The following is a 27,681-nucleotide window of genomic DNA, read 5'->3' as shown; positions in this document are numbered from 1 at the left end:
TCCCCAGCTCTGTCCCCAGGTGATGGCAAACTGGCCAAAATGAGGTGTTTTACCCAGGGAGGCCTCAAGGTGGGCCATGCACCCAGCTTCCTCTTTCCAAGCTTTATCCTTGAACAAGGGTGCAGAAAGAGAAAAAGAACCTTTCCCGATAGGTTTTATATATCAGACAAATTATGCCTTCTCCCCCCAAAACAGCTGTCCTGAATCATTGCTCAGCTGTGAAAGTCCCCCCCAGTATCTTGATTTATGCTTCCCTAGATCACTGCCCCCAGTGAGGTATGCACACTTTGGGGCTATCTATGCAAAACAATCCATTTGGCATTAGAAGAAAATACAATAAGGAAAGATTATCAAAGTTCTATGTGTTGATTTTTTATCTATCCTCTATAATTTTCTATTTTTTATTGTATTTTATAATGTCTATATCAGTTCAACAGATCGTGTATATATACGATGAGGGGCGTGCTCAGAATTTCTCTACTGAAAAAGATGCATGATCAGGAAAGTCTGGAAACCACCATCTTGGGTAACTCCAAAGGAGATCCTGCAGGAGCGGATACTGAGGCTGCTTAGAAACACAGTTGCCATGGCTCAAGTGGAAAATGCCATTTATTTCACTAGAGCATGTGACTCAGCCAGTGGTCCCACACTCTGTGTATTAGAATCTCTTGCGGGAAGTCTATGAGAAGTCCATGTGGCGGGCTCCGTTCCACACTTCCTGAGTCTGAATACCCAGTGGAGGGCCTCGGGAGTCTGAGCTTTCGGCTGACTGTCGGGTGATCCTTACAAGCAGCTGGAATGGAAAGCTACTAGAGGGGTGCTGTGGGTCTGGAGCATGGGGAAAGCCCCATTGGTACATGGTGGCTTTGGGGGCGGGGGAAGGGCAGAAAATAGCAGGGTGCAGGCTCTCAGTCTGCACGGAAAGTGGCGTCTTAGGATTTGTGGGCTCCCTGTTTGTGTCTCTGGGAGTGCCACCCTCTGTTTGGTTTCCCAGATGCCCCTGCGTCTCCTGAGCGGACCCACCATGGGAGGGCTAGAGCAGTTCTGACCACGGGTTTGGAGTCACACCCTAAGAGAGCAGTTAGAGGCTGAGCCTTGGGAGAAGGGCCAAAGAAGCTTTGAGCCACTTGGAGTCTCCACAAGAGGCGCCAAGAAAGTCGGCGTGGCTCTGTGTTGTCCAAGCCAGCCCAAGTGCCTTGGGGACAGGGGTGTTTGCAAAAATATTTGGGCCAATTATAGCATATATTTGCCAGTGCTGGACCATGCGTGTTTATCCTTTGGGATCTCCTGGAAGAAGGGTTGTAGGCAGATAGGATTTGGGGTCTGGATCCTGGGCAAACACCACTCATTACATATGATTACACTGAGAACCCACATTGATGAACTTCTTTGGTCTTCATAACAAGCATGAGATGATCTCCTGTGCCATTCCCATTTTACACACCCAGAAATCAGGCCTAGGGAGGCCCAGTGACTTGCCCAAGGTCACTCAGAGGATCTGAGGCCGTGACCAGCATCAGCCCTCTCGACATGCATTCACACCAAGAATACTAGTTTTGGGGAGTTGGGATGTGTGCTCCTTACAGACAGAGTCTGCATAATATCTTTCATTCCAAGCATAGTACCAGGCACATGGCAGGTGTTCATTAAAAGTTTGTTAGATAAAGGGAAAACCTACCTTTCCAGCACACCTGGGTCAGGCCCGATTTCAGTGAGAGAGCAACAGAGCGCCACCCATTCTCCCTTATACCTCTGCCTGTGGCCTGCCAGGTGGGCTAAAATCCTTATGCTTAGAACCACTCTTTTGGGTCAATCAAGCGGCTCAACCACTCATTCTTAGGGGCATTTTAAGTTTCTTGCTACGGGGAATGTGTGTACCCTTGACAGACCACTTCTATGGGGCTAGAAGGTCTGTGCCAGTGGCCCCACATGATCCCAAGACACCTTTTTCAGAGGCTCCCTTCTTGATGCTCTTGTCTTAGGAGACAGACATACAGATGCAGCTCATGCCCCTCTTCCCAGACCATTAACCAGCACAGCTGAAGGTGTCAAAACCATCTTAGACCATCAGATGCTGAACTCAGGCCACTCACCTGTACTTATAATCTCTGAAGCACATTTGATGGGCTTTGAGCTTAGAAATGAGAAGCTTGACGATTTTCAGGAAGATGAAGAAATTGACCTTAGAAAAAAGCAGATATGGGTAAATAAATGATGGGCTCCACTCCACCAACCATAAATGATGGTTATGAATATCAAGGTCACCCTGAGCCTGACCATCGGATCCTTGTCCCTGTAAACCAGGGGAGATGTGGCAGTTGGCCATTCAGGAAGTATGTGCTCACGGTCATCCCTAATTTTCCTAAGGCTATCTCAATACATCCACACTTTATTTTTATTTAATACTCCCCATTAATGCTCTGAAGAAGCCACACTATTTTTATGTCAGGATACAATGAGAAAACAGAGACATGGAAGAGAGAAGTACAGTTCCTGAGGTTGCACAGCTATTAGGTGACTGAACTGGTACTAAATATAGCTTTACCAGAAAAGAACCTGTTCTTCACTTAAACAGCCTCCCTTCTGTAAATAACTCCAGCCCTATGGGTGTCAAAGTTGAGTCCTGTAGCTGCCATGGAATTTATTGGAAAGCACAAGTTCTCTTCTCCCTAGACTATATTCCACAGTCATGGAATGGGCTGTCATGGGCTGGGACATTTCCATCCTTTGCTGTCGGACTTGATAGAAATTATATCCTTGATAGAAATGTTTAAATAGGTCTGCAAATTCTTCAACACCATCCCCTTTGAAAGACAGAGCCCAACTTCCCCCTTCCCTCTGGGATGTGAGCTAGGCTTAGCTATGTGCATCTAATGAAAAGAATATGGTGGAAATGAGGCTATGTGACTTCTGAGGTTAGGGCCTCAAAAAGATGGCATCCACCTGGTTCTCTCTTTCTCTCTTTCTCTGGGGAAAGCCATAGCCACGTGAGGACATTCAAGCAGCTGGAAAGACCTACCAGGGGGACATGAGTCCTCCTACCAACAACCAGCACCACTTGTCAGCCAAGTGTTTGGGCCACCTGGGAAGCTGGTTCTCCAGCCCCAGTCAAGCTACTGGATGGCCACAGCTTTGGCCAACACCTTGACAATGACCACAGGAGATATCATGAGGCTCTTGGAGAGGAAGAATGGCAAGTGGTTGAGTGCAGCTAGGGCTTCGAGAATGAGAACAAGATCTGTGAAGAGTAAGACTGGAGTCGGGGAGAGGGCGGGGAGAACCAGCTCCTGCAGAGTCTTTCATGCTCGCACAGACGAGAGTTTATGTTTCCTTCTGAAAGCAATGGAGAGCCAGTGATGACTCTCAGGCAGGTGAGTTACCCGATCGGATCTGCTTTTCTGCACTTCAGAAAGCTCATTTTAACAGCCATGGGGCATATGGATTGGATGAAGGCAAAATCAGAGTAGGGGAGACTGGTTTGGGAGCCATTCATAGTTCCCAGGGAAGAAGGATAGAGAGGTGAGGAGAAGCCACAGCTGTGGGGCATCGGTGATGGGGAGTATGAGATCCACTTGAAACTTACAAGGGGTTTAAGTCAAATGGCCTTTGTTAGTGGCGGGATGTGAGGTCAGAGGTGACCCAAAGCTTCTCAGTAGATCTCAAATGTGCGGTCCTGTCATTGGCTGGGGGTGGATGGCGGAGGGAGAGCTGTGCAGAGGGAGAAGGGAGAAATCTAGTTATTTTGGACACAAAAGATGTCCCAAGGCAGTGAGATCATTATGTCTGGATCTCAGCAGAGGGGTCCCGGCTGGAGCACAGTGCCAGCATTGGAGGGGGCGAGGTTGTCCAGAAAGGGTAGGTAGACAGGGAAAAAAGAAAGGTTAGGAACTCACCCTCTAATGAAGGGAAAGGTGGTGGAAATGGAGGCAGTGAAAGAGATTCAGAAAGAGTAGCCAGGACAACTGGAGCAAACCACAAGGGAGTGGTATCCGGGGAGCTCCCGGCTGTAGGAATTCAAGAAGGTAAATGTTACACGGAATTATGCGAACTAAGATTGCATTTAACAACAAGGAGCTGAGAAAAGGTGCAGTTCGAAGGAGGGAGCACAAGCCAGACTGCAATGCTTTCTTTTGCGAGCCAGACGTGAAGAGGGAGACAGCCAGTGTAGGCCACATTGAAGTCTGGCTGTCCCCAGACACTCCCCCCAGGAGGTAGAATGGTCAGAGCCTCCTTGTGTCCTTCCCAGATCCCGTACAGACTTCTGCTACGATACCAGCAATGCTTCATCACACGTATCTGTCCAAGAAGCAGAATGATAGAACAGTAATTGACAAGGGCTGCAGAATGGGGATAGTGTCTCCCCTCTTTTATGTGCAAGGGTGGAAGATGTTGGGGGTTACAGTTGTTTTTAAAACAGAAATGACTGGGGTGCCTGGGTGGCTCAGTGGGTTAAGCCTCTACCTCCAGCTCAGGTCATGATCTCAGGGTCCTGAGATTGAGCCCCGCATCAGGTTCTCTGCTCAGCGGGGAGCCTGCTTCCACCTCTCTCTGCCTGGCTCTCTGCCTACTTGTGATCTTTCTCTGTCAAATAAATACATTAATCTAAAAAAAATTAAAAATTAAAAAAAATAATAAAATGGAAATGACTTAAGAATGTCTCTGTGCAATGAGGAAATAGCCAGTAGAGACGGTGACTGGGTAACAATTCATGGAGTAAAGTCTCTACAAACATTGAGCCAGCACGATACGAATGCCCCCGCCTGGGGAAAAAAAAAAAAAAACCTTGAACCACAGATTGAAACACAAGTTGCAGAATCCAATGTGGACCTCCTGCAACTTGCCTAACTTATTGGCCCCAGGAGAATCAGGGCTCGAAACTAACCATCTGCACTTTTGGGCAAGAGACCATTTATCCCATCCACCAGCCAGCAGGAATGATGGAGCATCCCAGCCAAAGAATATTTAGTAACAGAACACTTAAATACAAACTAAACGCAACCATGTAATTTATTTCTTTAATGGGGTATCTGCTTTTCATCACAAAGAGAAAACGTTGTGTCCTTGGCTTAGTGATTTGTTGAACTCAGGCATTTTGCTTACAAAATAAGTATAACCGGGGAAAGGAGCATATTTCAGCAAATTAATTTCAGTCGGGACTGTATCCTAGGAAATGGAGAGTTGTGATGAGGAGCATGTGGTTTTGTTGTTCTTTGTGTCTCCCAGGGACCGGACATGAGAAAATGGGCATCAACCAATGGGCCATATGGCGGAGGCCCTTCTTCAATGCCACGGAATGAAACACCGGCCTGGTGAACCGGTGTTCATCTACGCGTCTCACAAGACAGGAGTCAGCAGGCCTATTTGGCTGGTGCTGTTCTCCATTCGTGCCCAAACAGGAAAAAGGGGCTGAATGAGGAAAATTTTCAAGAATGCAGCCAGCTCCTCTTAGATTCCGTAATCAGAATGGGGGAGGGGTGCTTAGGACCCCAAATATATAAGCCTCCCTTTCACGTCCTAGGTGCTGCAGAATGCATGATCCTATATAATGTTCTTCGGGACACTTCCGTGGTACCTCAGCTCCTGTGTTTAGATCTGGGTCTACAGGCTGGCAGAGGTGATTGCTAACATGGTAGAGGGCTCAGAAGTTGGCTTCTTCTATCTCTAAACTTTACCTACTCTGATTCCCTCCTCATCTGGCCTGCTGTGTGGACTAAAACGCCTACCATTAGAGCTGCTTCTAGAACGCGGCAGGGTGAGCACAAGGGTTCCTGCTGATGAGGGAGCAGGAGGCTGGCTGAGGACAAAGCAAAAGCTGGCACCTTGCACCCCCTCTTCACCTGCTCCCCTCCATATGTGTGGCATTCCTCAGGCACCCATGACTGCCATAAAACGATAAATAGTTAACTTGCAGGGATCACAATCCTGCAGAACAGGAATCTCCCTTGCCCTACAAGATGTCCTAGAGACCTGAACAGGGAGGTTACCTTATCAATAGCACAAATTTCCAGAGGCGAATAACTCTTGGTTCCTGAAGCCCTAATGTCCCCCTCCCACCATAAACTGGAGGAGACTGGGGTAGAAAGGAATGTAAATGGTAGCCAGATCATAATGCCCCACCAAGAATCCCCCATTATCTTGATGTTAGTGCTTGACCTAAAGACGACATTAATCAAGCCATAATGGCAAAGACTCCCCCCCGGCACCTTGTAGACCCTCCCTAGCATGTGAGAACTCTGTCGAAATCCCCCATTCCTTTACCACCTCCCCCCCAACCGTGGGGTATATAACATGCCCACCTTCACAACCCGGGGCAGCAGCTCTTCCTGCCCACGGGTTCTGTCCCCATGCTTTAATAAACCACCATTTTGCACCAATGACGTCTTAAGAATTCTTTCTTTAGTCGTCGGCTCCGAACCTCCTCACCACACCGAACCTGACTTAAGGTTCTGGGACTTCATCACTGCTGTGCCAAGCCGGAGCTCTATCCCAGTGAGGGCCTGCTGGCTTCCCTCCTGCCTGATTAGCGGGAACCTTCCAGGGCTGGGAAGTGTGGGTCACAGGCACTCATGCCGAGCTGCCGTCTGCTCGGGCACACTGCCGGGATGAACAGAACCTGGGGCTTACTGTGGCTACAGACAGCTTTTGGACAGATACGCGTAGTGAAGCATTGCTGGGACCATTGCAGAAGTCTGTAGGGGATCTGGGAAGGACACAGAAGGCTCTGACCATTCTACCTCCTGGCGGGAGAGTGTGAGGACAGCAGCCGGGGGGATAAGACAGCCTAAGGAGAGGGTGCCAATCTCAGCAGTGTCCGAGGAGAGGTACTCATGGGTGACAGGTCTGTATCATGCATTTGGGAAGGAGGCAATAAAGATCGGGGGGTCAGGAGCACCGGGCTTGGTTACAAGGGCTGGTGCCCCCAGTCAGACCCTTTCGGCTGAGATGCAGCGCCCCCACTTACTGGGACTTGAGGCTAAGTCTCTTTCCATCGTCTCGGTGTCCTTGTGAGTCAAGGAAACATAATAATGGCACCTACCCACAAATGGGGTAAGACACGTCAGGGACTTAGATGGTGCTGGCATGTAGAAGACACTCAACACAGATCACAGGCTGTGGCGGGGGTGCCCACCAGTGGGGGGTGCTGGGGTCACAGCAGGCTGAGGACTGGATCATGAAGCAGTGACATGGGGGAGGGGCAAGGCAGAGCTCAGGACTCGGCTCTCCCTTGGGGTGGGTGGGGCCAGACTTCACTGGGTGCAGAGTGATGGCGGCACGCGCGTCACCGCTCAGCCTAGATGTGACACCGGCCTCAGAATCATCAAGGGCACCTTCACACTCGCAGTGTCCCCCTCAATTTCCAAGGATGCTTTTCCCTCTTAGTCCTGAGCCCCTTTGGCACACTTCATTTCTCAGTATCATCTCAAAGAGCTCTGTGACTCTCGATCAAGCAGTCCATCCCCAGCTGTAAAATTCTGGGGCCACGGGGACCTGGGGCCCAGGTCCTTCCCCCTCTGGGTCTTGGAAGAGTAGTATCTCTTGACGAATCCCTATCCCAGCTTTGGGTAGCATCGACCCTGTTTTTCTCTTCTGACGAGGTTCCCTTACTAATGCTAATGGGGTCAACATCCAAGCCAATAACTTTGCTATCCCTGGGCTTGTGAGTAACCAAAGGCACTCACATCCCCAGGGCCACCATTAAGGGTCCCTGAGCCAGTCACAGGTGTCTACACACAGTCTGAGGACCCGGAGAGAAGGAGGTATGTAGTTGAACCCTGCATTTGAGTCCCAAACCAGAACAAGGAGAAGCCTCTAACTTGTTCCTTCTCATTTAGCACATCCTACTCAGAACCCAGCGACTCCTTTTCAAGGGAACCGACCCAAAGCTCATTCCGAGTCAGAGAATTCGGGTGGGTGGTAAGGGAAAGGGAGAGGGTCCCCCACAGCTGCCAAGCCCAGCGAGGAAAAGGCAGGAGCGGGATGGTCCTTACCATTACACAAAGCAGCATGGGTCCTCTGATGATCCACCAGATTTTCTTACTCTTGTTGGTTCCCCAGCACCTGCAGCAAAGGGGCAGGAGAAGACTCAAGGCAGAGACAAGGTTGAATGAACAGCCTGGTGCCTTCTGGAAGAAGGAGGCTTCCTGCTTGCCACCCTACTGTGAACAGTGACACAAGAACCAATGTTGTCCCCATATCTTTACAGGCTGAGGGTCACTGCTCACCTCTGCGGGGACCTTTTTGTGTTAATTTGAGCTAATCCGATGCTAATTGGCTGTGTAACCAAGCTAAAACTCATGACTACAAAAAAGATCTTTGATTATTTTATCTGCATTTCTAAGTATATTCTAGATGGCCAAAAAGGGAAGGGAGCGGATATTCTCTTTGGGGAAACGGTATAAATCCTTGCACGGGGCATATCTGGAAACTACTGGACCATGGAAGTGTGAGGGCAGGTGAATTTCCTACCCTGTGTTCTCCAGCTGTGCACGGGCCATACTCCAGGGTACCACAAACAGCACTGGGAAGGCTGGGAGGAAAAAAAAAAAAAATGGAAATGTAATTAGGGGCTGGTTGGTCAAACCTGCCTGCCTCCCACCGCAGCCTGATGGGCCACAAGCATCTGGTAAAACTTGTAAGAGCCCAAATATCATTGAATTGCAGGCCGAGGGCTGGAGAGACCTGGGGGACACAGAGCCCATCTGTTGTTTCACTCTGAGACCAACCAGGAAGCAGAGAGGAGAAAACACTTGCCACATGTTGCAAAGCAGCTCGGAGTAAATCCAAGACTTTAACTCAAATCTCCCCAATTGTAGGTCATCCGTATTTCTTCTGAATCCTGCAGCCTCACATTCTCCAAGAGTCCGTGGCCACAGGGGTTCCAGACCCCGTCTTGAAGGCTCCACTGGCACTACAGATGGAATGTTGTGTTCCCCCATCCCCCACCCCATGTTGAAGCCCTAACCCCTGATGTGATGATAATTGGGGGTGGGGTCTTTGGAGGTAACTAGGTTTGGAAGGGGAAGTGGTGGTCTTCATGATGGGGTTAGGGCCCACAGAGGAACAGACCAGAGAGCCTGCTTTCTCTTTCCCTCTCTCTCTACCATATGAGGCTACAGTCCGAAGGCAGCTATCTGCAGCCAGGAAGACCCCTCACCAGAACTCCGATCTCAAACTTCCAAGTCTCCATAACTGCAAGAAGTAAATGTCTGTTGGTTAAGCCATGCGGTCTATGGGATTTTGCTACAGCAACCTAAGCAGATCGCTAGAGTTGGGGACAGAGCAGGAGGAGGGGCAACGGAGTCTATCAAAAACCTTGTCGATTTTTTAACATATGCATTGGGTCCACATTGCTTGTGTGTAACTGCACGTGTGCACACACTCCACTTACTTCAGTATCTTGCCACTGGAGAGTTCTCTGTCCTAGATGCTCCCCCAATTGGGAAACCAAAGGCTCTCTCAGGCTCCCATGTTCCAATGGGCCCCTAGGAGAGGAGACTGAGGGTACAGGTCACTCACCCCAACCCACCAGCATGTATCTGGGCCACAGCCGCCTCTCTGAGAGCACTGTGGGCTCCAGCAGTGTGTGGAGGTAAAGGCCTTCGACCAGCAACCATGAGTAATTGGCGCCCACGAAGTAATGTAGCAGGACCTGGGCTGAGCGGCAGGAGGCAGAGATCTGCAGAGGACAGAGCATCTGAGGGTGAGGCCAGGTGTTCTTGTGTGGGCCCAAGAGGACAGAGAAGGGCCTCCGCATGCACAGCCGTCCCTCTACCCCACCTCGGCCCCGGAATTGGCTGAACATCTCAGACAGGCTGGAGACAATATCAAAATGGGAGGGAGGGCTTCCTATATGTTTCTGAGCCCAGCCTCTTCCCTGACATTTTATATATTTGCAGACAAACAGAAACAGGGAGAATGCATCAGCAGCAGTTTCCCTGAAGGAAACACTGAAAGGTATGCTCTTTGATCTTAGTTCAACTCAGCTAGAAACCAACTAAAAAAATCATATGATTGGAAAGAAGGAAATAAATTTCTAAATAACCCATGAATCAAACAAAGAAGTAATGATAAAAATTAGAACTTATTTCTGAACCAAATGAAAAGAAAGTATTGCACATCAAAATGTGTGGTATGTAGCTAATAACACATCCAGAGCAAAACATATAACCCTACATGACTTAATTAAAAAAGGAAAAAGGCCTATAATCAATTGTCCTATTATGTCAGAGAAAGAGAGCAAACTTTACCTAAAGAAAGGACATGGCAGGAAAGCATAAAGATAAAAGCAGAAATTAATGAAAGAGACAACATAAAATAAAGAGAATCAAAAATGCCAAAATTTCATTCTAGGGAAAGTCTAGTAAAGCCATAAAACATCTGTCAAGGATGATCAAAAAGGGAGAAAAGAGAGTGAAAGTATAAATAATCAATATCAGGGAAGCAAAAAGCAATACCACCAGAGTTGCAACAGACCCTAAAAAGTTCTTAAGAAACTATGAACAATGGTATGGCAAGAATTTTGAAGAGTTAATTGAAGCACACAAATTCCTAGAAAAACACAAGCCACTAAAGCTGACATAAGAAGAAATAGAAAATCTGAATATGAGTTGAAACTAGTCTATAACTAAAAGCTTTCCAATAAAGAAAATTCTGAGCCCAAATGGCTTCACTGGAGTGATCTGTCAAATGTTTAAGAAAGAAAAATACCCATCTTAAATTCTTCCAGAGAATAGAGAAAGAGATAACAAGTCTGATTTGTCTTAAGAGGTCAGCATACACTTTATCTTTTTTATCATAAGAAAAGAAACTTAACTCACAGGTGCAGATGAGGGAAAGCTAACCAAAACACAGCATCAGTTAAGGAATCCAGCAATATTGGAAAAAGAGTAATATATCAGAACCTAGTTGGATTTATTCCAGAGGGGACTACAATCATTATAAACAAGATAAAAGAAAAAGCATCCCAACAGAAACAGATTTCAATGTGGAAAAGCTTTGCTGCTTTAAAAATAGTAATAATAATAATAATAATAACAATGGCAATAAAGCTGATCTGGTTCAGTTGTTTGGTTCACGGATGAAGAGGTTTCCCACGCAAGGACACACAGCACCCTGTGGTGGACCCTTCCATGATGATTTCCTTTACTTGCCCCACTCTTGGGAGGCATGGGGGGTTTTTTGGTTTGGTTTTAGAGGTTTGGGTTTAAGTCAGATAATGTTTCTCCAGAAGTCCCTTGACACCCCTCTATCTTCCTCTTCCTCTTCCAAGCTTCACATTCCCTCCCCACGTTCCCAGGACTGATCTACCAGGTGAGAGGCTATGGTAGGGAAGGGCATACCTCCGACACGTAGGACACCCACTCTTTGTCACTGTTGGGCCTCCTGGAGTAAGAGTTGTAGACAATGGCATCCTTCACCAGCACAGCTAGGGCTCTCAGGATGAAAGAAGCAAACAAGTTCATGTGGATGTAGTTGCGCGTGCAGTGGAGTTTTCTGTGCAGGGAGAAAACCAGGTGTCTTCCCTCAGGAAAGAATGGTTCAGGCCAACAGATGTGTGCCTGAAACACCTGTGCATCTATCACTAGAGGGCAGGTGTTGATAATGTAGACTCCAGAGCGGTACAGCTGGGTTATGTGATTTTCTCTGGTGCCTTATTTCCCTCATCTGGAAAATGGCGATAACAGTTACACATTGAGTAAAAATTGAGAAACTGAGGCAGAAGGGTTAAATCAGCTCTCGAAAGTCCTAGAGAAGGAAGTGGTGGAGCTGAAACCCAGAAACTCTGAGGCTGAAGCAGCACTCTCCAAGTTTCTACTATCTATCAGTACAAGAGCGCTTACCTCAAGGATTGCAGGGGTACCAGTCACTTGACTGGTGCAAAGTACTCACACAGTACCTACACATTGTACATATCCAGACAATGTCAGCTTTTATAGCCTCCTCCTCACCTACCTGAAGCCTTCTGTAGGTTCTTCTTTTGTACTGGCTGGTGTAAAACTCTGTGTCCTCTCTCTAGCCAAAAGGGACCTTTTCCATCACTGTGCCCTCCCAGTTCTGCCTGTGCCCCCAGTACAGCACAAATCTGCCTGGTTTTAGAGCTATTGTTACTTTTTAAATTTCTGAACAGTACCCAAGGCAGGTCTTGTGTTTTATTATTTATGCATCTTTCTCCCTAATTGGATTGGGTGCCACTCGAAGGCAAGGACTCGATCTTAATTTCTAGCACGAGACAAAATGGACATCTGGTCAACCCCTAGGCTTAGCTAAAGTAACTTCTAGTGTTGGACAGCTACTCTCTCCAGGCTTGCTCCTGGGACTTTGGGAAGGTGACTGAAGGAGGTTGTGGACAGCAATGGGTACAGGCTGTGAAATTCGCCCACTGCTCAAGAATTGCTCTCCAGATGGCGCATATGGTCATGACTTTAATCTAGGAGCCTGAGATTGAGGGTTAGAGGAGCCCAGGTGGGAAGCCATTATGGAGCTAGCATCCCGGTCTCCAGATGCCCATCTAGGTCTCCTGCATCATTATCCAATGCTCATTCTGCTATGTTATCCTCAGTGATGTTGCTGAAGGAAGGATGAAAGGCAGCCCTTGGAGGGTCCCCTAGGGTCCATAAATATCTCACTTGGGTGATTTCTAAAAACACGATTTAGTAAAGTACACCAAGACTTTAGATTCTGAGAAATAATATAAGGGAATGAAAATGTTCAGTCTCTAAACTGCCTGGTCGTGAACCTGCCCCCATCACTCACCAGCCACGTGACATTGGACAAGGTACTCGATTTCTCCCTATTTCAGTCAACTCACTTATACAATGAGGCTAATGATAATGCTAATCTCCTAGGATTAGAATTAGCTTCAATTCTGATTAGGAAGACATTTAAATGACTTAATACATGTAATTTGCTCAGGAATGTGCCCAGCACCGAGGAAGGACTCAGATGATTGATAGCTAACTGTAGTCTGGGGGCCAGCTCTACCACTCACTAATTTGCTTTGGGAAAGTTTCTTAATCTCTTCTGTAAAAATCATGCCTCTGGCAGGGTGGTGTAGACAGGAGGTTGTCCAATCTGGAGGAGGCTAAAGCAGAGGTATGACTCTCCAAGTCCAGTTCCAGGTGTACTCTGTGACCACCAGCAACCCAGATCCTCTCCCTGGACTTCTTAGATCCCTTTCCCCTTCACCTGCAAAATGGAGTTGATGGGCCCGAGACTCTCTCCCATCCCTTCTAGCTCTGATGGGTCATGACATCAGCCAGCCCAGTCTTCTGCACTCTAGAGGGAGCCAACGAACAAATCCCAGGATGGACACCTGAAGACCTGTAAGCAGAGGTTCCACTCACCGGAGAAACAAGAGGAGGGTGAGTGCCAGGAGGAGGGAGACGATGGACAGGGAGTACCCCACGGTGTACAACAGCTGCAAGGTCGACAGCAAGGCATGGTGTTCCGCCTGAGCACAGACAAAGAGCAGATCTGACCACCAAGCCAGGCAGCTATGATCTCCACCCTCCAGCTCCATGCCCAGGAGGACCATGGCTCTAGGCATGCGCTGTAGCCTTGTAGACACCCAACTAGGGTAGCTAAGACTGCTCTCTGGCCCATCTCAGAGGCCAAAGAGCCTTGATGAACTGAAATGCCCATGGGAGGGTCTCACTTCCATGGTCAGTCCTATAGTCCAGCCTTGATGCACTAGGATAGACACTACCATGGAAGAATTGTGCTCAGAACAAGAAGGTGCCTTGGAAATGAGGACAGGTGGTGTTTTGTTTGTTTTTGTTTTTGTTTTTTTTTCCCCTTCCCTCTGGAAGATGGGGCCAGGTTTTGACCTGGGTGTTCCCTCCTAAAATAACTTGTCAGGAACGATCCCTTGGGTGAAGCCCCCATAAAACAGTGCGATATTTTCTCTGAGTCCCAGGGCAGCCTGGTGGTGAACAGAGGATAATTTGCTGGAAACTCTGTGTTGTCGTGATTTTTCCGATGGAATCCCACCTTCTCACTCAATCCACCACGCTACTCACCATCAAGATGATGTTTCTCGCTAAATTTTTGGACAAGAACCCACAGCAAATAAGTATTACGTGCTAAATCATGGCTTAAACTTCTCTACAGAACCCTCTTATCAGCTTTATTAAAGGAGACTGGTGTACCATAAACTGCACGCATTTAAAGGATAAACCTGGATGAATTCAGACATGAATAGATCTGTGATTTCACCACCACATTCAAGATAATGAACATTCCCATAACCTCCCCACAGTTTTCCTGTGACCCTTTAAAATACATCTCCTCTCATTGTCTCCCACCATCTTATGCCCAAAGTAAACACTGGTCTGCTTTCTGTCATTAGAGATTAATTTTCACTTTCTTAAATTTTATATAGGTAGAATCCTATGATAGGTTTCCTTCCTTCCTTCCTTTCTTCCCTCCCTCCTTTTCCTCTTTCTTTCTTTTTTTCTTTCCTCCTTCCTTCCTGCCTGCCTTCCTGCCTTCCAAATATATGTATTTGTTTATGTATTTACCTATTTGTTTATTTATCAGAGAGACAGAAAGAACAGAAGCAGGGGGAGGCAGGCAGAAGGAGAAGCAGCCTCCTGCTGAGCAAGGACCCTAACATGTGACTCAACACCAGGACCCTGGGATCATGGCCTGAGCTGAACACAGATGCTTAACCGACTGAGTTACCCAGGCATACTGAGATCTTGGTTTCTAATAATTCATCCACCTAAGAGAATCCAGAACTCTTGGAAGAAATTGCTAATTTGGGCCCAGAACAGGAAAATCATCAGATGAGTGGTCCAAGACCAAAGAGAGTATTACAAAAGGACACAGGTGCCAGTCTGGGGGGAATTCATTAGCTAAATTTAGAAAAACAATGATCATCAAAATAATAAGTGAATAAAGCAATTTGTAAGTTCATAGCGATACCCAAAACCAGGGGGAAGCGGAAGGAGTCTTCTTTTCAGAAGAATGCCAGCTAGTAAATACAGAAGAAATGACAGAGGGGAGCCTGGGTGGTTCAGTCGTTAAGCGACTGCCTTGGGCTCAGGTCATGATCCCAGGGTCCTGGGATCGAGCCCAGCATTGGGCTCTCTGCTTAGCAGGAAGACCACTTCTCCCTCTCCTATTCTCCCTGCTTGTGTTCCCTCTCTTGCTGTCTCTGTTAGATAAATAAATAAAATCTTAAAAAAAAAATTTTTTTTAAATGGCAGAGCTCAAATCAACTCAGGTCAGCATCATCGATGAAGGCTGTGATACTGATGAAGAGAACAAGACACACACAGGATTCCAAAGCATCGTCCTACCAGTTACTACCCAGATAGAAAGGGAGAAGGTAGCTATACCATGGAGAGATCTGGTTGTCACTACCGAGACCAAGTGATCACACAGAACATCATTGTAGTGAGACACCTGACATTTTGGTCTCCTGGCGCGAGGCTACACAGTGTACCCAGCACCTACAAGGATGAACTTGGGTCTTACCAAGTCTCCAAACCCAACTTCCAGCTTAAAGGCATGCAGAAGGTGAAGGAATGCATCAAATGACAACAAAGTTTTTGGGGTGGGGGTAGGGTCTTCACAAAGCCAGTGTCCTGGGCTGTCATGGGCTGGAATGGGGAAGATTCTAGATTAAAAGATATTAAAGTGATATGAAATGAACCCCAATATATGAACCAGAACTAGACTCTGGTTCAGGGAAGAAAAGTTCTAAAAATGGGATGGAAAAACTGGGGAAACTTGAATATAGATAAAACATTAACTGCTAGGATGTTCATTGGAATTGTGGTACTGTAGTTACGCAGAATAATGCCTTTGCTTAGGAAGGACCTGACGAATATTTAAGAGTGAAATGTCATGATGTCTGCAAATTACAGTCAAATAGTCCACAAAGAGGGAGACAATGCAAGAGCGAAGGGGGAAGGGAGCACTTTAATCCTTGTTAATATGTTTATACAATATTAATCAGGTTAACACAGTAAAATTTGGAATTTAGATAGTGGGTCTGTGAGTGCTTATTTTATTATTCTGTTAACTTTTCTATGTGTTTGGTTATTTCAAAATAAAATGTTAAAAATAACAGATATATATCAATTGATATCTCTTATGTGCTATGGAAAACTAAATTTTATCATTAAAGTATATATATTAAAATTCCATACACACATACAAATTTACATACAAACATAATCTCCCTAAAGAGAATCCTTTATCGTGCATAAGGACCCCCGACTGATGAGAAGGAAGAAATCACGTATCTCATGTGCCAGCACTCAGAAGAGCAAAGATCTGCTACCGCTAGCCTTTTTTGGGGCAAAATGTCAACCTGTTATTAGAAACCCAGGCAAACATGGCCAGAAGCTGTTTTTTTATGTTTTGAGGATTTTGAAGTTGGTTTTTCATGTTTCGGGGATTTGTTGTTTTTGTTTGTTTTTTGTTTTGTTTTGAAGTATTTGAATTCTTGGGGAAATGGCCATTGGCAATGCCCCAGGCCTCACCTGTCTAAAGAGAGAAATCTTAACTTCCGGTCTTGGAGAGAGCAGTTTCCAATTCTGGTTTTGCTGTCCCCGCCTGCTACCTCGGGCGCCTGCGTGGCTGAGCCCAGAGGAGGCCGTAGGCATCCCACACCTGCTGGGTCCCTCATGATCCCCTGAGTCCCAGCATCACCCGGGGACCTAGGTACTGGTCTGAGGCCCAGGCCCCACACAGACCCAATGCTCGGAATCTGCAAAACTGTTCCAAGTATTTATTAAGTGTCTAGGGTGTGCACACGCTGTTATGCCCCCAGTACTAGGCCAGGGATGAGAACCCGGGCGGCCTGAAGCATCCCTATGTCACTCTTTTTGCAGAAGAAATCCAGCGGCCAGAAGTTGCTTTCATGTGACGGTGGACCTTCTCCAGGGGAGTCTGGGCTAGACCAGCTATGGGGGAAGTCCGTGTGGCCCCCAAAGCCAGCTGGGGTGGGGGACCCTGGTGGAGGGTGGTCAGGGCCCGGGGCCCATCATCACCGGGCCATGTGCACTCACGTTGCTGTTGGAGCTGTGGTTCTTGGAGCATTCGGAGTCATCCTGCCAAATATCTGTGGAGTTTTCCAGCGTCTGCCAAGTGCCCGAAGCCAAGCAGTATCTGTAGGCCCTTCCTGAGTTTTCTGAAAGTAAACATAGCTCTAGGGGAAAGGTCAGAGCCCGCAGCCCGTGCCGGAGCACGTGGTAAGGCCCTCGTCCTCACCGCAAAGCTGTGGAAAATCCCAGGGAAAAGGGATTTTCACTTCCCTTTTGGGGAGAAGGGGTACTCATTAGCATCCCTGCTGTTTATTTGGGAAGGAAAGAAAAACATGGAAGCCTCTGAGTTTCATAACAAACCACGGTCCTCTAATGTCTGCTGTGTTTATCCAAAGTCTCTGGAGCTAGAACAGTTCCTGGTGACTCAGAGATGTGGGAGCCCTCAAAGGTGCAGCCCAGCTGGGAGACGCGGACCTGGGGCTTCCCGGCTGCGCACAGAGAGGGGTGTCCTGTCCTGGTGTTCTAGAGGTGGCACCATGAAAAATAGAGGTGGACAGAGCCCGCGTGGTCACCTACAGGCTTGGTGGCCTTGAGCTTGGGGCTCTCCCACTCCCCGAGACTTCCAGTGTCTTCTTGAAGAGCTGAGGACCATCACGGTCATGGTGCCAGCCCTCCCCAGAGTGGGGGAGGACTCGATGAGTGTGTGTGTGGGCATGTGTGTGTTTGCAAGTAACCAGCACCTCTGTGTCCGTGAGGAAGGCTGCTGTGACCCAGGCATGTCCATTCCTAGGTCTCACCCCCAAAGGGATTGCCATCCCTCCTCCCCACTGGAAGGCCAGGGACCGGATTTGCAAATGAGCAACGGAAATGGTCCCAATGCCCCTCTCCCGACCCTGCACAGTGTGGACCAATGGTGACTATTTGTTGAGTCCGCAGATCAGAGATCTGCTGATCTGCCCAGCTGAAGTCTCCACCAGGGCTTCTAGCTGCCCTCTCTAACACCATTCCCCAAAGCGAGCACTTCGTCTTCTCCCCCAAACCTGGCTCGTCGCACAATTTCCAGTTCCTGTTGATGGCAGACCCATCGCCCCGGTCCTCAGGCCCCAAACCTGGGAGTCATCCTTGCTTTCTGTCTGTCTCTCCTACGCTTCGTCTGGCCCATCAGTCGATCCTGTCATCTGGACCTTCCAACGTACCCCAAATCTGAGCCCTGCCTTTTGGCTTTCGTCCCCTGCTCCCTGCTTCCTGGAGCCACCTCTCTCTCTCTCTCTCTCTCTCTCACCCGGATTCTTGCAAATGCCTCTGACGCTCTTGTCACTCGTGGTCTATGGTTCACACAGCAGCCACACCACAGCATGCCTCGCTCCAGATCTTCCAAAGGCTGTCTGAAGACAAGCCAGAGCCCTTCCCGGCCTCCCACCAAGCCCTGTAAGGTCTGGGCCCCCAGTACTCTCCGACCTAACCTCTTACTGGCTCTCCTCCCCTTCAGGGCAGCCCTCTCCTTTGCTGTTTGCGGGACATGCCAGACGTGAGCAGTGGGGGCCCTGAGCCAGCACCCAGATGATGGTGAGCCTGGGTGGGGCCAGGCAGGGTGTAAGCTCAGTTCCTGTCCTCCTGTTTCATCTGACAAGTCTTGACGGTTCCTCTGCCTCTGCCTGCATTCACTCCGTCATGGTGGTCCCTTTCTCTGGATCCCTGCAGTCACTTTCAGTGTCAGCTCTCTGCCCCCCATCCCCGCTCTCCCAGCCAGCGAGCCATCCACATCAGATCCCCAAACCACAAACCGTATGAAGTCCTTCCCAAGCCTCCACCTCTTCCTGGCTCCATGGGATCTCAGCTTCCAGAGGACAATTAAAACCCTTGGGGTCAGACCCAATTCCTATGCAATCAGGTCCCAGCCTCCTGTAGAGTCAAATATCGTCCCACCTCCCATCCTCCATTGTGTGTCTTCTTCTGGTCTTATCCCGCCAGACCTTGTCTCCTTCTTTTTCTTCTCTAAACCCTTCCAGTGCCTCCACATTTTCTTCTCACTGTACAGATCCCTTTGGATTCTAAGATTTAATGCACAGGATGTTGAGTGGAAGAGTAACTTTCCACCTTCTTCGAATCACACTCCCATTGGGGCACTCTGGAAGCCCAGAACCCATTTTTTTTTTTTAAAGCCTTTAACTCAACTCCTCCTAAGTTCAGATTTTGGACCACTTTTTCCCTTCCGGTGGAATGGGCCTCCATTTTTTAGCTCTCGGGAAGAATGCACAGGTACAGGAGCTGGGCATGGGTGGTCTGCTCCATGTACCCTTGAGATCCAGGGACATTTAAGTCTTAAAGACCTTCAGCATTCTGAGGGCTGGACTTTGGTCTCCACCTCAGTTCCATTTACAAAGTGCCTGCTGTGTGGCTGACTCCAGGCCTGCCTTTCTTATTCATTCAGTGGGGTCCCAAGAGTAGTTGTTGTTCACCTGACTTTATAGACAAGAAAACAGTTCAGAGGGCTCTAGACCCTTGCCCGAAGTCACAGAGCGTAAAAGAGACGAATGGACTCTGGACTCCACGTGCAGTGCTCTCCCCGCCCCACTGGAGCTGGCTCCCACACAGCTGCTTCCTTCAATTATCCAGACTCTCCGGTCGAGCAAACTCTGGTATCTTCCCTTAAACATCACATCTTCAGGCCTCCTGGGTCACTTCCAACCGGATTTCACCAGAAGACAGTTCCACAGAACATACCACTAGCCATTCCACCCAGAAATGCACCTCTCTTCCTTGGAAACTCTCTCTTTGCACTAGAGGCCTCAGAAAATCGAAACCAAATTTTAACTGATGACTTACTGAGCTGAAATTAAATACAAAATATCACCATCTCTCCTTCTCTGTAACCCATTCCCACTTGGTTTTGTCTGGAACTTTGTAATTGCTTATGTTTTTTGAGAATAGCTTTTTTTTTTTTTTTTTCTCCTTATTCTTTGATGGCCTATAGTCGAATGTAAAGGAGTTCTAACCGGTCATTGTTTCTCTACCCCTTCCAGCATAAACCAACCAAGAGGCTGGGAGGCTGGGGCAGGTGGGCACGTGATAACCTCCTGGGGGTCCTACATAATAGCCACTTCCTTCAAGCAAGATGGGGGCAAGCTGAGTGGTTAAAGACTCCATCCAAGTCCTATGGGGCTTAAAAGCACCACCCAGTAGCACCACCCTCTAAAGCTATCACAAGGGTAGTTTGGGTACCCTTCTTCTCCATCCAGCAAGTCCCAAGTTGGTTGTGGGTGTGAGCTTCCCAATCTCTCCCCCAGCTCTTTCTCCTCTCCATGACAACCCTCGCTGCAGCAAATTCTGTAGAAGCTGAGCATGGACTCTCCAGTCTTCAAAGAAAAGAGGACTATTGTATTAATGGAGCACCAGATGCAGAAGAATTTCAGGAAGGCAAGACGAGGTGCCCAGAGAAGAAGGAAGGTATGTTATTGACAGCTTAGGAGACCTGTGGGGAAAGAGGACTTGAGAAAAGCACTCAGTTGCAATGTGCTCTCCCTAATTGCTCCCCGGATGGCCTACCCAGGAGGGACCAGGCTTTAAGAGAACTGCCAGAAAATGGTAAAATAAGACTTACTACCTTCACGCCACCAAGGTAAGTATGAAGGGCAGGGAACGGAGACATTTCCTGGAGAAGAATGAGGCCAGCACACGTATCGATCAAAGGTCCCATTACAAAAGGTCCCTGTGGGGAGAAAAGGTCCTGCATGAGGGCCATGTTGAAGCACCAGGGCCACCGATGGAGGCAAAATCTCCTCCCTGGCACGGGAAGCTGATGTATCCTATGCAGGAACTAGCACGGGAGTCCCACTCTCCAGATACATCAAGGATGAGGAACAGTGTGGGGAGGAAGGAATGCTTAATGCACCCCCAAGCTCTGTGGCTTTGTCTACTCAACCTGACCTCTGGCAGCGGTCCCGTCAGTTATGTCCATGTGCACGTCATGCTGATGCTGGTTTATTTTACATAGACTGAACTATCACACAAACTCGGGGTCAGGAGGACACTTGGAGGTTTACCCAGTGCCCTCTGTTCCATAACTCACTACAGAATTGTCAAACCTTCATCAGTTAGATGCTGGAACACCCTGACTGTGAAATGCACAATATGACCCATGAGTACAGGGGGGTCCAAAACTGAGATTCTTGGTTGCACATATCCAACACAACCCACAACCTCTGTAGGGTCATATTTCTCGATTTGAAGACCAACTCAACAATCATAATGAGGCATTTGCACCACCTCAAATTCAGGGGACGATTTGCATCCTGGCACTTGGTGAAGAGATGCTGAACACACAGGGCCCTGCCTTATGGACCTCCTGGAATGAAAGGAAGGGGTTTCAGGTTGGATCCCAAATTCCCATATTGCAAGTTCCTCACTCTTGGGAACTAAGCATCGTTCCTGTCTGCCCCCTATTGGGGGTAGCATGCAGGGGCCACTCAGGTTGAACAACCATGTTATTGGCATCAGGATCTCACAGATGCAGATCTGCCAGCTTATGAGCTGGCTCAGGGCATCTTGTCGACCTGGATGCCAAGTGTTAGCACATGGTCTGTGCGAAACAATGTTCACCTGGCCAAGCTTCTCACGGCAGGATTCCAGAAAAAGAGAACATGCCCTACTTTGATATCAGAAAGCAGTATTCCCTAAAGTGAGGGGTGGTTCTCATAACAGATACCAAGCCCTGATTGCCACCAGACAGGGCTGAAGAAATAGTCAGAGGGAGAGGGGTATGGCTTGAAGGTTGGGACTCTTTGAGTCAGGAAAAAGAAGAGAGCATTTATGGTATCCTGTCCTCCACTGAGCCGCTGAATGAAATCATCTGAAGGCAGCCAGTAGAATAAGAAGAGGCCAGATTTCATCATTCAAAAAAAAAAAAAAGGAGGGAGTGAATCTGGACATATCTGAAGAGTCAGTGTGCGGGCAGGAGAGGCCATGGACTGATCAAACGATGAACATATTTGCTAGAAGGCTCTAACCCTAGTCTAGACCTGGCTAGGAGAAATGTTGGACCTCCTCCCACCCACCTACCCAACAGAATCCCAGGTTAATCTATGACAGTGGCTCAGGTCATGTGATTTGGTGGTGAGTGTGGTGTCACATCTATGTATATACCATCCCATGTACTCTTTTACGATGAGAGGCAGGGATCTCTCCTCCCTTCCCTTGAACCTGGGTAGGCTTTGGTAACCACCTGGTACAACTGAACATGGGAGAAATAGCTTCTGAGGTTGGGTCATAAAAGGCAAGATGGCTTCTGGTCATGCTTGGGAAGCCTCACCACCATGCTGGGAGGAAACTTGTCTGTATGGACAGGCCACTGAGAGTGTTCTGGCCAATGGACTCATGGCTGGGAGCCACAATCAGCCATCTGTTTTCAGTGAAAACAAGCCTTCTGATGATTCCAGCCCCCAAACACCGAGCCTTCCAACTAAATGCCAGACACCGTAGGGCAAAAACAAGTCATCCCCACTATGCTGGTCTGAATTCCTCACCCACAGAAACTGGGATGATGATGATGATGACTGCATTAAGCTACTGAGCTTTGGCGCTACACAGCCACAGATAACTCATACACCTGCTTACCAGAAGGTTCCTTGAGCAGGTCTCTCAGACACTTCTCTTTGTATTGAGCCCACTTGCGAGTTGTTTCCTCAAGGAGGGATCCTGTAACCTGGGCAGAAGAAAACCATGGTGACTCCCAGTTTACTTCAGAGGTGGCCTTGCGACTGTTCCAACACAAACTTCAAAACTTTCCACTGAAGTGGCCATAATGGCCTGAACCAAGAAATAAGACTTCTTTGGCATCTTATATTCTATCTTAAAGGTGCACATAATCCAATCATATTGGTTTTAGTACAGATATGAAAGACTCTCTTAAAAAGATTTTATTCATTTGACACACACACAGAGAGAGAGAGAGAACAAGTAGGCAGAGCAGCAGAGGAAGAGGGAGAGGGAGAAGCAGACTTCCCATTGAGCATGAGTCCCATGCAGGACTCAATCCCAGGACCCCAGGAACGTGACCTGAGCTGAAGGCAGAAGCTGAACTGACTGAGCCATCCAGGCACTCCTGAAAGAATTTTACCCCCCGCCAAAATCTTCAAGTGAGGTTGATATTTTAAGAGGAGGCAATATGATCTTCCTGGATGTCACACACAATGAGATTAACAGTTGCATGCTGCTAAGATTATGTGAATCTCAAGAAGAAAAGTTCCAGTGGGAAGAGCTCCATAGTGTGTCAGGGGAAGGCTGGGAGAATTGTGGGTACCTGTGCCATCCCACCTGGCTGACTGAGGGTCCAGAGTCAAAGACTGGGTAGAGAGATACTCTGCTACCATACTGAGCCCTTGGGTTTTTTCCCCTCTCTGTCATTAACCAATCCCTCCCATAGAACCTTAAAAATACAATATGCATGTTTGGGCTTTCCCAATAATTGAGTTGTCCAACAACATCTAATTGTGTATCTGTACCACTCGTTTTGTTTCCTTTTTAACACAACAGGGGGCTTAAAGGGGTTTTCTCTTCTTCAATTGACTCCGCTTTATTGAACACCTGTTAAGTGCCAGGCTTTGCATTAGGGAGGAACTAAAGGGGATGAGGTGATGGAGAAAACAGAGCTTCTGCCCTAAAGGACTTAGAATCTGCTAAAGATAAAATAACTGTATAATTGGCTGACAATCAAAGTCAAGTGATGTTCATACCCTATTGTTCTCTGATCCTGAAGAGTTTTATCCCCTAGTGGCTTGGTGTTGGCAGAATCAGCCACAAACCAGAATCTGGGAGTTGTCCTTGGCTCCTTCCTCCACATCATCCAACCAGGCACTAGATTCTGTCCTATACCTCTCTCCTGTCTAACCCTGCTTCCCATTTCCTCTGCCTCTGGCCTGGTCTACACTGCTCCAGAGAGAGAGGTCCACAGGGCTGTCCTGCCTAAAGTCTTTCCCTCATGGCCTGTCAAGTTGAGATGACATCTCAGCCACCCCAGGGCCAAACCTCTTGACCCTAAGTCTTGTTCCTCTGTGACTCCATCTTTGCCTTTCCCACTGGCCCTCCCTTCTACCCTCATCTTCATCTTCTCGCCCCCGAAGGCTCAACTCCAGCCTAATGACCCCCCCCCCCCAGTCACACTTGACCACCTCTGTCACTGAAGTCTTGAGCCAGGAACCCTTCTTCCCAGTGCCCTGTGACTCTACACATGACTAAGTCCTGTGTCCCATCATGTTGTACTATCATTGGTGGTTCATTCGTCCAACTCCTTCGCTACCCCATACATTCCTTGAGGGCCAAGACATGACTTTCATCTCTGAATACAAGTCCCTAGCACTAGCCAGGAGTTACTGTCCTCAATTTCCAGCTAAAGAAACAGAGGCACAGGCATGGGGTGGAGCTGAAGGTGGGGAATGAGCATGGGAGGGGCTAGATATGTGATCTGGGATAAGGTCACCCAGTTCAGTTGGCTTTGAGACTTTGTGTCCTCTCACAAGGAGGTAAAAAACTCAAATACTTTCTTGGGCCAGGTAGACAGTCTGAAAGAATGAGGTAAGACACAGGTAGCAACAGGTGAAACAAGAGGGAGTGGAGAAGCCCAGTGTTAACTAGGGAGATGATCCATCAAAAGACACACATACATACACACACACACACACACACACACACACACACACACCATCGATGAGCCCTGTGGATGTCAAGCTTCCATGTTCTGAGTCACTAGTATAGTCTATCCCTTCCCTCCTCTGCCCAGCATGGACTACCCCCGGATACTACAGAAGGCACGATGACACCTGTGAATAATTCCTTTGCATCCCTTCCAGAGAACCACACAGACAACTTTTTGAAGATCTGGTAGAGTCATAGGTAGACCAGAGATTACCAAATGTTCTCAGGTCATGGCGCCCTTGGTGACTCGCCATTTTTCCATAGTCCCCCTGAGCCAAAAGAAAGACCTGAAGTCCGATTTTTTGAGTAGGTAAGGCCAAAGGACGTCAGTATTCGCAGCCTAACAATGCCTACTGAAGATTGCACAACTTCCCAAACTCGGAGATCCGATAGGACACCACCTTGATCCACATGGATGTTTGTGCAGTACTTGCTTTTCAGTACAGCAATCGCAACAAACAAACGATCAAACAAAAAACCAGCTTTGCAGAGATACAACATCAGCAAAGGGAATGGGGCACGATCTAATGCTGAAACCAGGAACTACCTTGAGCTAGTAATTCCCAGGTTCTGGCAGATGTCATGGGTTGCTTTGCTTCCCTTGAAAAATTAAAATATCGGGGCACCTGGGTGGCTCAGTGGGGTAAGCCTTTGCCTTCGGCTCAGGCCATGATCTCAGGGTCCTGAAATCGAGCCCCGCATCAGACTCTTTGCTCAGCGGGAAGCCTGCTTCCCCCTCTCCCTCTGCTTGCCCCTCTGCCTGCTTGTGATCTCTCTGTCAAATAAATTAAAAAAAAAAAAAGAAAAATTAAAATACCTTACAGCACCCCTGTGAGCTCACAGTGGTGCCTTGAGGCACATTAGCACAACCATCTGGAAACCATGGGATTAGCCAATAAGTAATAACAATGATGATAAATGATGAGGAAATAATTGGCATTTACCCTTAGGCTTCAGTTTCCAATAAACTTTCAATCTCCCACAATACCTTCTGTCTCTGAGTTACAGCACAAGAGTCACAAAGGGAGTTTATTAACACACTGTTTAGGAAATTCAGCTTCCCCACGGGACTATAACTGGATTCGTATTATTTTTCACACGTTCGGCAAAGAAGCTGAGAACCAAATCATCAGCTTCCAGAATTTTCCAAGCCGCCAAAGTTAGACACTTTCTTGGATAGAGAGCTACTTATATTGTCAGGGACATCACTGGAACTGGCCAAGGAAGAGACAATAAAATCAGTCATGCATGTGAGCTATGTCCCTGGACTTACTCTGCCCTCTTCCCCTGCCCTTGCCATGACTGATGGCCATGGTCAGAAGAAGGGGAAGGAGAAGGAACGCTACAAAGCACCAAATTTGTTCAGTTCAGGGGAGCTGGACAGACTGTCTTCCCAGTTACTTGTTCCAAAGACATGAAAAACACAAGATAAGACGATTACATCCAGATCCAAACAAGGTAAGGAAGCAAAGAAATAGCACGAACAGATGTTTTCTCTTTTTTGTTTTTTTAAGATTTATTTATTTATTTATTTGACAGACAGAGATCACAAGTAGGCAGAAAGGCAGGCAGAGAGAGAGGAAGGGAAGCAGGCTCCCTGCTGAGCAGAGAGCCCCATGTGGGGCTTCATCCCAGGACCCTGGGATCATGACCTGAGCCGAAGGCAGAGGCTTAACCCACTGAGCCACCCAGGTACACCCAGATGTTTTCTAACTGGGAAAAAAATCAACTTGATCTTGATTCCTCTTTCCCTTGAGTGGGCAGCCAGCATCAATGCCCACCTTGGCTGAGAAAGCAATCAAGGGAAAGGGAAAAAAGACCTTCTGTGAATTGTTCTCAATCCATTTTACTGTATTCTTTGTTCAAGAAGGCATACGCCTCTCTGTAAATCAAACACAAAATTGCAGGAGAGCCCCAAAAGGGGAGAAGGTGGAATCCTAATCTTAGTATCAGAAATGACCGTCTCCTTCCAGCCTCTTCTATCTGGGCACATGCTTCCGTTTATTTATTTTTTTTCTTTCCCTTTTTATTTTAACTGAAAAAGGAAATCATCTAGTTTCATGCTTCTACCAGAAGGTGCATTGTGAATATACATCCATTTCAAGAGCCATACTTCTAAAACATCATTTTAACAGCTACGTGATGTTCGGTAAGGGAATAGGATATGATTCAGTTTTCAAATCCTCCAGCATTGAACACTTACATGGGCCAAGACGCTTGCTAATATAAATTCTGCTGTACTGGAAATATTCACAATTAAACATTCGAGCACATCTTTATTTTCTTAGGAGAAATTCTTTCAACTGGAATTTCTGGGTCATTGAATATACACATTTTTAAAGAGTTTTGATAATGGACTGACAACCTGTCCTCGCCGAGTTTTTTTTTTTTTTTTAATTTAAAAATATGCACCTTTTTACGCTCTCCTCGGCAGTGTAGGAAAGAGCCACAAATTCACTTCTTAATGAGCCTGAGAGAGAGAGAGAGAGTTTATGTTTTTCAAAGCCAAAGCAACTGTTAATTAACTTAAATGAGTCCAGCGAGGGGGTGGGTGGGTGGACTGCTTGAATTTAGAAACTAAACTATCCCTGAGAATTTCTCATTAAGTGAATTTTTAGGAAGACTTCCTGCCAGAAAACACGCCACGGTCATTTATATTCCATGCAGGGAACGCGTCTGTGAACAAAATCCATCACGAATGTCTAGCAAAGCCTTGTAATGTAAACATCTGGGGGAAAACTATGGGATTTAAGACCAAGACCCAAGAAGGGGGGCGCAGGGGTCATCAGGGATAGGGACGCACCCTGGGAGACCAACAGACCAAAGAGGTTCTGAGGACAGACAGGGTGGCAGGTGGGGGAGGGGGCACTGCTCACAGGGACATTATTGATTAGGAACATGCTAGATGAAAGGGAAAAGGTGTGGCGTTGCCAGCGTCCTACACCAGCCTGAAGCACTGAAGATTTTGCGGGTATAACATACATATAGTCATATG

The 27,681-nt window shown here is 47.5% G+C and overlaps 2 protein-coding genes across 2 annotated transcripts in view; one reads left to right on the top strand and one right to left on the bottom strand.

The window, feature by feature from the left end:
- RCVRN (recoverin) overlaps window positions 1–15,446 on the top strand; it is a 40,578-nt gene extending 25,132 nt beyond the window's left edge. Inside the window, exons 5-6 of the transcript XR_014305040.1 lie at window positions 13,234–13,361; window positions 15,210–15,446. The gene's annotated coding sequence lies outside the window, so the exon portion shown is untranslated. The remainder of the gene's footprint in view (window positions 1–13,233; window positions 13,362–15,209) is intronic.
- GLP2R (glucagon like peptide 2 receptor) overlaps window positions 1–27,681 on the bottom strand; it is a gene marked incomplete at its 5' end in the record, with an annotated part of 44,110 nt that overhangs the window by 14,274 nt on the left and 2,155 nt on the right. Inside the window, 9 exon segments of the mRNA XM_082708216.1 lie at window positions 2,094–2,182; window positions 7,989–8,058; window positions 8,467–8,527; window positions 9,517–9,676; window positions 11,340–11,493; window positions 13,344–13,450; window positions 17,022–17,143; window positions 20,602–20,706; window positions 22,611–22,698. Of these exon segments, the coding sequence (XP_082564342.1) occupies window positions 2,094–2,182; window positions 7,989–8,058; window positions 8,467–8,527; window positions 9,517–9,676; window positions 11,340–11,493; window positions 13,344–13,450; window positions 17,022–17,143; window positions 20,602–20,706; window positions 22,611–22,698 (956 nt within the window).

Source organism: Mustela nivalis, assembly GCF_964662115.1.
Source record: "Mustela nivalis genome assembly, chromosome: 17".
NCBI classification, from domain to species: Eukaryota; Metazoa; Chordata; class Mammalia; order Carnivora; family Mustelidae; genus Mustela; species Mustela nivalis.
This window is presented reverse-complemented; position numbering and strand designations above follow the sequence as displayed.